This window comes from Alnus glutinosa, chromosome 11 (genome assembly GCF_958979055.1).
Source record: "Alnus glutinosa chromosome 11, dhAlnGlut1.1, whole genome shotgun sequence".
Classification (NCBI taxonomy): domain Eukaryota; kingdom Viridiplantae; phylum Streptophyta; class Magnoliopsida; order Fagales; family Betulaceae; genus Alnus; species Alnus glutinosa.
The window spans coordinates 273,355-286,130 of record NC_084896.1 but is presented as its reverse complement, the minus strand read 5'-3'; the positions used below and the strand labels follow the sequence as shown (position 1 = coordinate 286,130).

At 37.5% G+C, this 12,776-nt stretch overlaps 1 protein-coding gene across 1 annotated transcript; it reads right to left on the bottom strand.

Moving 5' to 3' along the window:
* Window positions 1-10,729: 10,729 nt before the first annotated feature.
* On the bottom strand, window positions 10,730-12,668 carry LOC133881437 (allene oxide synthase 3-like). The gene has a single exon (XM_062320368.1). The coding sequence runs from the start codon at window positions 12,505-12,507 to the stop codon at window positions 11,023-11,025; it is 1,485 nt and encodes a 494-aa protein (XP_062176352.1). The 5' UTR covers window positions 12,508-12,668; the 3' UTR covers window positions 10,730-11,022.
* Window positions 12,669-12,776: the final 108 nt, after the last annotated feature.

Sequence of the window (12,776 nt, the reverse complement as noted above, 5' to 3'; positions counted from 1 at the left end):
TGGAGGTTAGGATGAAATAGCAGTCATTATCGAGGCAGAATCTTTGGATAGAAACAAGGTTAGCTGCAGCATTAGGACAATGAAGAACATTATGAAGATGAAAGGGAGATTGAGAGGAGTGAAGAGTTGCTGAACCAGTATTTGCTATAGCCAAAGCAGTTCCATTTCCTACGGCAACAGCTTCTTTATTCTGAAATGGCTGCTGGATTTGAAGGTTCTCCAGATCATGGGTGATATGGGCATTGGCAGCACTGTCTGCATACCATTCTTGGTCTTCATAGGCAGCATTGGTATGAGACACCATAGCATGCAATTGAGTAGGTGGTCGTCTGCCTTGGAATGCATAATCCATCCTGTGGAAGCAATCAAGAGCAAGGTGATTAAGCTTACCACATATTTGGCAAGGTATCTTGGGGGCATTGGAGAAGATGGGTCTGGAATCATTTGGTGGTCGAGGAGCCGAGTATCTGGGTTGGCCAGAATATCTTGCAGGAGGAGGGACTACATTGTACCTAGTGGTAGGAGCTGCTGCATCTGGCTTTGAGCCAAATTGTCTTGGAGAGTAATTTTGGGGAGAGGGTCTTGGGAATGAGCCCCCACGGGGTCTTGGAGCAAAGGATCGATTGATTGGCTTCTGATTGAACAGTGCAAAGGTGGAAGTGTCCACAGTTTGGACTTGTTGATGTTTGAGCAGCATCTCATGGTTTAAAAGCTCATCTTGGAAATCTTCAAAGCTGAATTGCTTGTCACGAGTCAGAATGGAGATGGTAGTGATAAAGTTGTTGAAGGTGGGATTCAGTCCATTTGTGAGATATGTGATTAGATCTTCATCTGGGAGAGGCTTGCCAACTGCAGCAAGTTGGTCAGCACATTCTTTGGCAGCTTGGATGTAGTCCGAACAGCTTTTGGAGCCTTGTTGAAGACTCTGCAATTGTTTCTTGAGATTGGCAATTCTGGAATTGGATTGGTTGGCAAACTTATTAGCCAGTGCTGTCCACACTTGTCGTGAGGTTTCCAGCCCATAGATAGTAGAGAGGACCTTCTTTGACAGGGTTATGTTGATCCAGCTGAGAACGGTTTGGTCTTTCTTTTGCCAGGCAGCAAATGCAGGATTAGGAGTCTCCTTGTTGCTTTCATCAGTCAGGAATTTGGGAGGGCAAGGTTCGGTTCCATCAACTATGCCCATAGCTTCTTGGCTGCGCAGAATAGGTAGGAATTGGGTGGTCCAACTCAGATAGTTGGGTCCTTCCAGTTTTTCATGAAAGGTGAGATTTGGAGGAGATGTGTTGGTCATAGGGAAAGTGTTTGAGGATGAGGAAGCCATTGCAAAGAGACAGGAGAGAAGTTGTTTTGGGCGTTGGCCTAATGAGCTCTGATACCATAAAAGAAGAGAGAAAGTGTGGCAAATATTGCTTAACTTTTATTCAAGAATTGTCCTTAATATATACTGGTTTACATGCATCTATATAAGGAGAGAATAATACAAATTATCAATCAGTCATCTATTACATAATGGAGAGATTTGCGCTTCCAGCCATTCCTTCCTTCTTGATATGTTTCCATCCATGCTGCCGTATCTCTTTGTGCTTGCTGTGCAAGGTAGACTTCCATTGAGTGATTGTTGTCCATATAAGTGCTGTGGATTTGCCTTGAATATCATGCTCCTGTTGTTTCCTGTTTTGTCCCGATTGTGTCCAAGTTGGGTTGTGTCAATTGCATGAATGTAGGAGATTGACGATGCATTGTTGGAGATTGCCATAGCCAGTTGATTGTGTCCAGAATACTCGGGGTGCCTGCCTTTGGTGTTACTTGGACTTGAGTGACATGTGTCTGCAATATCTCCTAGTCGTATGGTTGCCATATTTATGGGATTGATATCTACAGCTGGCTGCTCTTCCACGGGCGCATCCTTGGCAGCTGACATGGCAGGAGCATCATCAGTTGACATGGCAGGAGTATCATCTTTAACAAATTAGCCACTCCTATATTTTATTAAAACACCTACTTTTAAATTTAATAAATTTATATCAATTTAAGTTTCACTTTTATATTTTATATTTATAAAAAAATATGAGGACCAAATTTTATATTTTTATACAATTTTATTCTTATTAAAACACCTATTTTATTATATAAAACCCTAGCCACTACCATGCAAAAGAGCAAAACCCTTAGCCTATAAATACACTTTCTGGCCGTCCCCTATTGCTCTTACCTCAGAAATATTGCGCCGTCCCTCTCACCCTGCGTGCATTGATCTTGATTTTCTCTACTATTGCCACTAAGTTACAGGTATAATATTCTTTCTTCTCTCTCGTTATGACCTCTCTGTACGTTCTTTTCTCGACTGACTTCCTCTCAAATTGAGGCATTGAGCCACGGGTCCCTAGGATACAGATATGTATGTGTTAAAATTTGATGGTGCAGAAAAGTTGTTGTGTGGTTGACTGTGCGGTAACCAAGGAGAGAGACACCTTTATTCCTTGTCTCTTATGGGTACTACCTTCCTTTGGTTTTGTTGATTTTTATCTTAATTTATTTAGTATTTTTTTTTCTTTCTTTCCTTGTTACTCTTTCTGACGCCACCTAAAGGAGAGTTTCTTTTCTTTTCTATTTTTCTCCCTTCTTCTCTCTCTTTTCTATCCATCATGATTTGTCATTTATCATGATTTGTCTTTATTGTATTTCTCTTTCTTTTCTCTTTATGGACTAACGTGACCTGATAGTCCCCTTGGCTTTTTTTTTTTTTGTCTTGATTATTTCCTTTCTATTGACATAAATTAGACATCAATGGCTCATACAATTCTTCTTTTTCTTTTTAGCCAAGTTGCTCTCACTAATAAGTCTTCTGATTTAAGTGCTACCACAGTGTCGTGTCCGTTGATATATATCTCATTCAATTCTTCTTTTCCTTTTTAACCAATTTGCTCTCAGTAATAAGTCTTCTGATTTAAGTGCTACCACAGTGTCGTGTCCGTTGATATATATCTCATACAATTCTTCTTTTCCTTTTTAACCAATTTGCTCTCAATAATAAGTCTTCTGATTTAAGTGCTACCACAGTGTCGTGTCCGTTGATATATATATATATATATTTCTTCTATACACTCCAGCCTCTAGACATAATCAGGTCTTAATTTTGTTCTTTACCTCATGACCTTGCCTCCCATTTGATGGTCAGGAACACTGTGCAAAATTTTTAGACACATTTGTTGTATTTTCCTTCAGCCATTTTGTTAATTATTTTTCCTTAAATACAGTTTTAAATAAACCGAGTAAGTTCAATCTCATTAGGCTAGGTACGACGAATCCTAGTGGAGTTAGTGTGTAGTTTAGTGCCTAGCACGAGATATTGATTTATTTAAACCTGTACCAGGTGACTAGTTAGCAGTCAAGATAGTCCAGCGACTTATTGCAATCAGAAAAGTAAGGGATCCTCTACCCCTTTTCAAATTGTTTTATGTCATTACTTTATTTTTTTTAAGCCTATTTGCAATTAATTGTTCTTGTTCTATATTTCAAATTATATTGATGCCGAAATGACTGTTTTAAAAATAGTTTTGAAATGAAAGTTGACGGTATAAATGTTATTCTTGAAATTACAGTTTTTAAGAGAAGCTTTGTTTATAAAGGATTTTTAATTATTATTAAATCGTTTGGTTGGTTCCCGAGACGGGAAGTTACATCTTTTTGAAATTAATGAGAAAGGAGACTAAAAACCCTCCCCCACGTTGCCTCAAGAGTTATCAAAGGAATAAGAATAAATTATGAGAATGAGATTTTTATAAATGAGGCACGTGTGTGGAGGAGATTATTATTTTGGCCCCAGAGATATTCACAGAGATTTACAGAGTTGAAGCTCGGTACCGTTGCTTGGATGGAAGCGCAACCGCCCAAAGACTTAGAGAGAGCGGATCCATCCCTATGTCATGCTAAGTGCACTTCAATTAATTAGCTGACGGGGCAGGGCCTGTGGCCACAGTTTACCTGCCTGAGGTCGCAGTAGACCGCGCAACCCTAGTACACAGGGCGTAATAGTGTACATGGGCTCTACATATGAGAAATTTATTTATCAACCAGTAATTTTATGTGTTAAGTAAAATGTTGAATTTTTTATTTGTATTCTATAAATTTAGATATCAAGTGTATTTTAATAATTGTTTTAAAGAAAATGAAGTTAACTCAACCGTTTTATGGTTGAAGGTTACCTTGCTGAGCATTTTTCGCTCACCCCTTATTTTGTTTTGTTTTCAGGTTATGAGCAGAGAGACCTAGGCGGCCGGAATGGGATCTAGGCTAGCATTAGGACATTGCATCTCAGTTACCTTAATAAGTGCACTTGCACAATAAATTTAGTTTTTCTTTAGATTTTCAATTATTGAATCAAACATAATTGTTCATTTTGAAATAACTGTTTCCGCATTTATTAAAGCTTTGAGTTTTAAAATCTTTATTATTTTTGTTATTAAATTCAGCATAATAGCTAGGTTGTTGGCAGATCTTACGAATCTTTGCAGTTTGGTGTATGAAAATGGACGAACCTAACCCTTAACGGTTTGGGGGCGTTACAAACAAACTTGTCGGTCTATCTGAATGATACAAACAAGATGGTTCATAAAATATGAAAGAGCCTCAAAACAATCCACATGCTGCAGAGAGTGTGCCTATCTGAAGTAAAGTACCAGTGCCCAGACGGGATAGACCAACAGAAGGATTATACCAATCGTGTTTGATATGCCATTAGCTTTTGTGAAGAAATTTCTGAAATCACCAGATGACCGGATATGTTCTTGCAGCAAATAGCATGCAATGGCAAGACAGATTGCCATGCCAATCCAATCGTCCCTTACAGTCATGTCTGCAAGTAAGCTAGGAGCCACCGCCATTAAGAGAATCAAAGCACTTAGAAGTTCGAGCCAATCTGCAGTTACAGTCATAATCAGTACATGGATAGAGAAGAATATCAGACTGGATATTTGGTTGTACGTATGGCAGAATTTGTATAATATTCCCACTAAATGAAGATGGCAAAGTTGGCAAGTTTAGGATTTCAGTCTGCAAATTCCAAGTAAGATTTACATATTATTTATTTAGCATAAAAGCATGAACATGAACCAGGGAAATGTTTTGGGAAGAAAAGGCGCAACAGAACTGCAACGAAAGCAATCCATTTCCCATTCTCTCTTTTGCATCACCATACAATTTGTAGCATATATAAGTACAATAAAGATTGAGATCATTGAAAAAATGTTACCATAGTACAACTGATCACCTGAACATGCTGAACAGCAGTGAAGGAAGACTGAAGAAGATGTACGGGATTAGTAGAGATGTAATTAGAATGTTTGTCTTCCAATTTGTTTATTACTATTGGAAGACTACTCTTTTCAAACTAACTATTAATTGTTTATTATGATTGTCACCAGTGGCGGACCTAGGCTTTTAAAAATGGAGGGGCCAAATTGAAAAGAAAAAAAAATAAAAGGGGCAAAATTAAAAAATTAAGGGGTAAAATTTTATTTTAATTTTTTTTTTTTTTTGGAAAAAAATTTTTTTTAGGGGAAAATTTTGGGGCTTGGGGGGGCCAGGGCCCCCCCTAGCCTCCATGTAGGACCGCCCCTGATTGTCACTCAAACTGCTACCTATGACGTCTTATATATTTAATTTCAGTTTGCCGTATATTTCATGCAACGTACGATTTTAGAATATGAAAGCTTGTTAAGGAAAATTAAATAATTGACGGGAGGCATGAAAAAATTAATTATAAATTACATTTATATATTTTTAAAGACAAATAAATTTATTTTTATTTTTTTTTTTTAATTAATTATTGTTCAACTCCATCTTTAAATTTTGCTCTTGTTATGATGGAAGTCGTTGGTGAAGTATGACTAATTAAAGAGAAAGATGAGGAAGCTAGCAAACAGAAACATGCATGAAATATGAAATCGTTTTTTGGTGATCAAACAGAAACAGGTGTACGTGCGAATATTTGACGATATATCGATACTCAGCAAGCTTTGAAAGTAATGAAGAAAGTCTTTAGTCCATAATCAACTGCGCCCCATTTCATAATTAATACGGTAATTATAGAAAGTATGCACCATTAATTCAGAATGGATGATTAATATATGGATAGCATATGCCGTGACGCATGCACGTTGCTTGTTGCTTGCTGCCTGCGTGCTACCTATGTCTTGTATATTTAATGTCAGTTTACCGTGTCAAACCCAACCTAAAACATATATAGGTATATATATATATATATATATATATATATATATATATATATATATATATATATATATATATATATATAAAAGAATGCTCCATTTGTTTCGGCGTAAAATGATTTCTAGAAAATGATTTCGGTATCTTTTGGTGTTTGGTAGGGGCGAAAATAATAGTCAATCGGAAAATGATTTCCGTTTGACTAAAAATGCTTAATAAATAAAAAGTGTAAATCATTTTCCGTAGATGATAGATGCAGTCGACTCTTTTTTAAACAACGCAGTCGACCTTTACATTCAAGCAGTTGAAAATTGTTGGATTTCGACAAGCCAGATTCCGACTCCGGTCGATGCTGGAATCTAGCGAAATCCGGCAGACATCGCCGGATTCCGGAGATACCGTGCCAGATTCTTGCCAAACTGGCCGGAGCGGCCGGATCTTCGGCCTGGATCTGGCCAGAACGGCCAGACCCCCGGCATATGGCCGAATCTCCGACCAGTCCGGCCGAGATCTTCCCAGAATGGCGGGATCCCGGCCAGGACGACCGATTTCCGGTCAACTGGCCGAGATCCGGCCGTTTTCTGCCGGAATTTGTATTTGCCAAATATTAAAATATATATATATTATTTTATATTAACATTTTTTATTTTTGTGAATAATTTTTTTTTTAATTAATATGATTAAATTAAAATATAAAAAATATTTGTAATTTTCCGTACGCCCCAAACACCAAAAAATGATTTCGACGGAAAATATTTTTTCTAAAAAATGACTTTCCTGAAACCATTTTACGACATAAACTATTTTACACCGAAACAAAAAGAACATTAAGAATGTTTGTCTTCCGGCCAATATGTTCGATCCAGAACCAATAAATAACTACAGTAAGCATATGAAAGGAATCAATTAGGCCATACGAAATTTTCAGACCACCACAAGTCAATATATACAACAAAAACATAATAGACTAGAGAAATATGGCAAGTGGCAACAGTATGCTATCATTTGATCAATTGGCAATTCCAAAGTAACTGCATGTTTTCATCCCTCTAAAAGTTCAACGATCAAGTCGCTGACATAAGATCGATGCTGCATGTTTAGGGTCCATTAATTAAAATTTTCATGCAGGGAAGACGACATCTGTACGTAGCAAAGATATCATATTATAAAATGTAGAATTTAAAGATTCAACCTACAGGATGCATATTTTTGCAGCAACATTGAATGCCATGGCAGGCAACAGAAAACATGGTAGACCTCCAAGCACAATGACATAAAATTCCCTTGACTAATCAAAAAGTGAAATGAAAGCGAAAAGAAAGAACTCGGTAGATATATACCTCCAAAAAAATCCACGTATTTCCTTAAATATATACCTCCAAAAAAAAATTATTGTCCATAAAATATTATAATCTGATATTCATCTCAAAATTAAAGCCTTTTTATTTGGTGATTAAAATTCAGGGTGCTATAGACGTACTCATATGTGATTTTCTCCTTTATCCGGAGTCTGCAGCTAGCAAGAGTTCTCGTTAAGGGATTTGAGCGAAGTGGTTATTTGCTGGATATATATATATATATATATATATATATATATATATATATATATATATATATATATATATATATTAAAGGATCAGCATGCGCTAACCATTGATACTAAAAAGCTCGAAGGCATACAAGATGAAAAATGAGAGACAGACCCCTCACACTCTAAGTCAAAAGGATCTGACTTAAAAACAGCTGCCTAAGCAGAATCCAAAATTTCACTAGAATTATAATTAAACCCCCTTACAATAAAAATTTCAATAAAATTTGAGCCACACATACAAATTGTACATAGTAATATAGGGAATACACAACACAGGCCGAAAACCCTTAAAAGTCGTCGGTAGTGACATTTTTCTACAAACATCGTGGCATTTTTCTATTTGAAAGGACGACCTTTGTAAATTCAGACATATTGTGACTCTAATTGGGCATGAGGCCTCAATGATCAAAGATCAACAAGTAGCTTTGGTATTTTTCTGAGTTCTAGCTTGTTTAATTTGCGCACTGGAGCACTAAATTATGGCAGAAAACCAATCTATGGCAGTCACAATATAATGATTGAATTATATTGGTCATGCACGTAAGCTTTTTAAAGAGTTTAAAATTCGTTTTGGCTTCTTCTCCATTAATCTTATGGTGTGCTAGCGTGGGTACTTTGACTTTGGAGTCTAATTCGGTTTTTCATGTTAGGACGAAGCATATATATATATATATATATAGGTATTGATAATCATTTTACAAGAGAGAAAGTTGTTAATCGTGATATTTGCTTCAAGTTTATTTCATCTGCGCGCATATATGTGGCTGACATCGATTGTCGCCAAAGGTCTCCTCCCGGCCATTCTCTCGCCGGCCGGGAGTGTTAGTATAGATCGATTATTATACATCTCATAAATGCCACAGATTGTTCTGCTCCTACGTACGTAACTCAGAATTCAAATGCATTTGACTACATCTACGTACTGTTAAAGAATCATGTTCTATATATATATATATATATATATGGATATGTTTTACAGATTGTTCTAGCTGTGGTAACGGGTCCAACAGAAGAACTTGCAGGTTACGTTTTGTCTAAGCGAGGAAAACCCCCCATGTTTTTTATTTTTTTTTGGTGTGATAATTGCACAATTGGTTCCTAAGTATGTCATAATTACAAATCACTCTATATGGTTTAAAAAGTTCATGGAAGGTCCATATGATTTATACTATAATTATAAATTGATTCCTGGAGTTAAATTCCGCTAAAAATTTTGACAGATTTTATTAAATGCCACGTTGGCGACACATCAAACTCCTAAGATGGCGACACTTGTTTATCTGAATAAAAAAATATAAATTTATTAATAAATAAATAAACTTATTTTTAAAAAAAAAATCAAAAAAAAAACAAAAAAACAAAGAGTAATGATTTAATGCCACCCAAATATACAACTTTTCACCACCTTGCCTATGTGGCAAGGTGGTCCCCCACTACTTTTTGAGTTTTTTTATTTTTTAAAAATAAATTAAAGTGAGGGACCACCTTGCCACATAGACAAGGTGGTAAAAACTTATATATTAAGGTGGTAGTGAATTATTACTCAAAAACAAATGGGTGGTTGGGCCACCCCCCAGCCAGCCAATGGAAGTGGTCGCGCGCCACCCCAGTGGCCGCCGGAGGTGGGGCCATTGGGGTGCGGCCACCCTCGGACCTTCTAAGGGTCCCTCTCCTTTTTTCTTTTTTTCTTTTTTTTCTTTTCTTCTTTTTTTTTTTTAAAAAAATAAGTTTATTTATTTATTTTTTAATAAATTTATATTTTTTTATTCAGATAGACACATGTTGCCATCTTATTAGTTTGATATAGCGCTGATGTGGTATTTAATAAAATCTGTCAAAAATTTTAACAGAATTTGACTGCAGAAATCGATTTGTAATTACAGTTTACCACAAAGACCTCCCATAAATTTTTTAAACCATAGAAAGTGATTTGTAATTATAGTATACCCAAAGATCAATGATTCGATTACCCTCTTTTCTTTTCTTTTTTTTTTTTTTTTTTTTTATGAAGAATTTGTATAGGTTTTAAGTAAAAGGCAGGTAATATAATATAGGATACTAGACAAAAGGGGGCAGGTGATTGAGTTTGAGTACAAATAAATGATACCCAACCCACGTTCTTGGGTGTGTAGTGTATATATATATATATTCATCAATATATTACTATTCCCATTTCCCAAGACACAAGACAAAAGCAAATATGAACGCAAACAAACTTAATTTTGACGATAGTTTTTCACATGTGACATCCCTATCTTCTGACAACATACATATATACAAAATTACAAATAGGAAACCACCTACCATATATTAGGGGTGAAAAAAGCTAGGTACGTAGCATGAAATCAATAATATATTCATTATGTGGCCCGAATTCTAGTTATATTGTAGTTCAACCTTTTGATTCGTATAAATAAAACTTATTTCACCCTGGATCTCCGTATAGATATACATGTATATACAACCCACGTGAACAACTTGACTTTTTAAAAACAAAAAAAGATGGCCCCACGTGAATATATATATGACTTGATTGAGTGCAAGCCATGTGACCCTCACTCAACCTGTTAACAGGAGCACTGTCCCTGCCCACTTCTTTACGATTAAAAAAAAAAAAATGCTTCTTTTATTATAAATGCTGGTTGGAGGACGGTTTTTTTATTCCCAACAATCATTTCCCTGTTAACAGTACGTATATGTTGAGCGAAAAATGATAAACATCTTAATATATTTTTTTTAGAATTTAATTATAATATGATGTGTCACAATTTTACATTTAACAAAATGATAAATTTTATGAAATTGTGACACATCAAGTTAAAATTAAATTTTAAAAATAATATTTAAACGTCCAGCAATCTTCAAGTTGAGCACTTGAGCACCTAAATCAAATCTCGCACAGATAAGTTGCTCACACAGATGTTTTTCTTTATAAAAATAAAAATAATTATAAATTACCGACCACCTTTACAAGTTAAAACAGTCTGTTCCCCAAACAAATTCATACAAAACTCAAAACGCAAACCCCACCCGTTTGGTAATACTAGGAAGACAAGCACAACAATCGCCAGCTAGGTGGCCTGGATCCATGCAAACTGAATTTCGGCAAATTAGTAAATTACAACCGGTAAAAATCCACAAAACAAGAGTGAAACTGCATGTCGTCAAAGGCTTTATTTATTATAGTCGACCAAGCTAGATCATATCCCCGTGGCCTTCGTCAACGACTTGAACGTCACCGATGATCCCAACGGCAACCTTCCGGCCTCAATCGTAAACGTGTCATAACGGAGGAAAAGCTCCACCAACATCACCCTCGACAATAGCAACATTAGATCCTTACCCGGACACTGCTTATTCTCCACCGTCGGATCGTCAATCTCCCGACCGTTTGACCAGTAAACGTACTTCAACAGCTTCTCTCCCTCACCCACAAACCTATGGCCCACAAACTCCTCGGAGTTCTCAAAAATCTTGGGATCCTTGGTAGCCAACGGCTGATATCCGAAGATCATCTCGCCCCTCTTGATCTCAAAAGCAGCATCATGGCTTTGGACCACTAGATCCTCCTTTGCCTTCCCGTACTGGAACGGAACCGGAGGTTCTATCCTCAATGCTTCGTAGACCACTGACTTTGTTAAAGTCATCTTATTCAACGCAGATAAAGTGATCCCACCTTCATCTCTAACAACCGTCCTGATCTCATCAGCCAACTGCCGGTGTAACTTTTCTCCTGCTAATCCAACCCACTTGATCACAGCGGGAAACAGGGTCTTCATTCCACCGTATGCATTGAAACCAGCCATGAAGACTAGATTATGGCAAGCTTCATCTCTTTTAAGCCCGAAAGCCTCAACCGCTTCATCCAAAATCGGCTCCGTCGACTCGTAAAACGCACTGTAAAGCTTCTTATATCTGGATTTCACCAGAAACGCTGGCAAAGGAATCGTGTGCAATAACAAATCTTCAAGAAAGTTTAGCCACTTGGATAACCCGAGTGTCATCAACGGCGCAAGTTGGACAAGCAACCAGACGTCGAAGAGTTTGGGACCGTCCGATCCGAGTTTTGTGTCGGAAGGGTTTCGATCAGAGAAGAGCCTAAACACGAAGTTGAAAGACATGCTGTCACTAAGGGTGTTGAAGTATGCTTTGCCGGGTTTGTCGGATAACTGATCTTCGAGGTTGATGAAAAGCTCGGACAAGCAGTTTCGGAAGAGCGGGATGAACTTATCGTGGCGGGCAGCGAGAAGAGAGAAAAACCAACGCTTGAGGAGAGTGTGGTTGGGTTCGGAGGGGTCAAGGAAAGCACAAACACGGTAGCCGCCGGTGAAGGCTGTGGAGGGCATGTAAGTGCCGTCAAGAACGTCGCGTTTTTCAACCTTGGATGTGTCGAAGAGGATGGGAAAGCTGATGGCATCAAGGACAGTAATGACTCTAGGGTTGGAGGATATGAAAGGCCCGGGAGGCATATTGGTTCGGAATACGGTGGATTTGTGTTTGTCGATTCGGGTTCGGAAGAAGGCTTCGAGGCCTTGGTTGTAGAAGTAGTCTAGGCGGTCTTTGATGGGTCCGAGAAAGGGCAGGCCATAGTTTCCGGGGATGGGCTTCAATGGGAGTTTTGATGGAGGAGAGTGATCGTCGTCAATGGAAGAGGATTGGAGATTGAAGGAAGAATTTGCAGACATGATTAATGGGTTGGTGATGGGGAATGGGGCGTGGGGGTAGGAGGCTGGTTGGTACTTATCGTGAAGCGGAGATGACTTTTCACCGGCTAGTGGCTACTTTTCTCAGAAGACATGTTTACACGTTTAACATTACCAGACTGAAAAGAGTTATTGGCTAGGTACTATGTACTTGTTGTACTAAATATAGGGGGAGGCTGAGTCCGTGAGGACCGTGAGTAATGCTTTTTGCACATTTTTTTTAAAAAAAACAAGAAATAAAACAAAACTAA

Excerpts from the sequence above, each read along its gene's own strand:
- LOC133881437 (XM_062320368.1), bottom strand. The coding sequence starts at position 12,507 with ATGTCTGCAAATTCTTCCTTCAATCTCCAATCCTCTTCCATTGACGAC.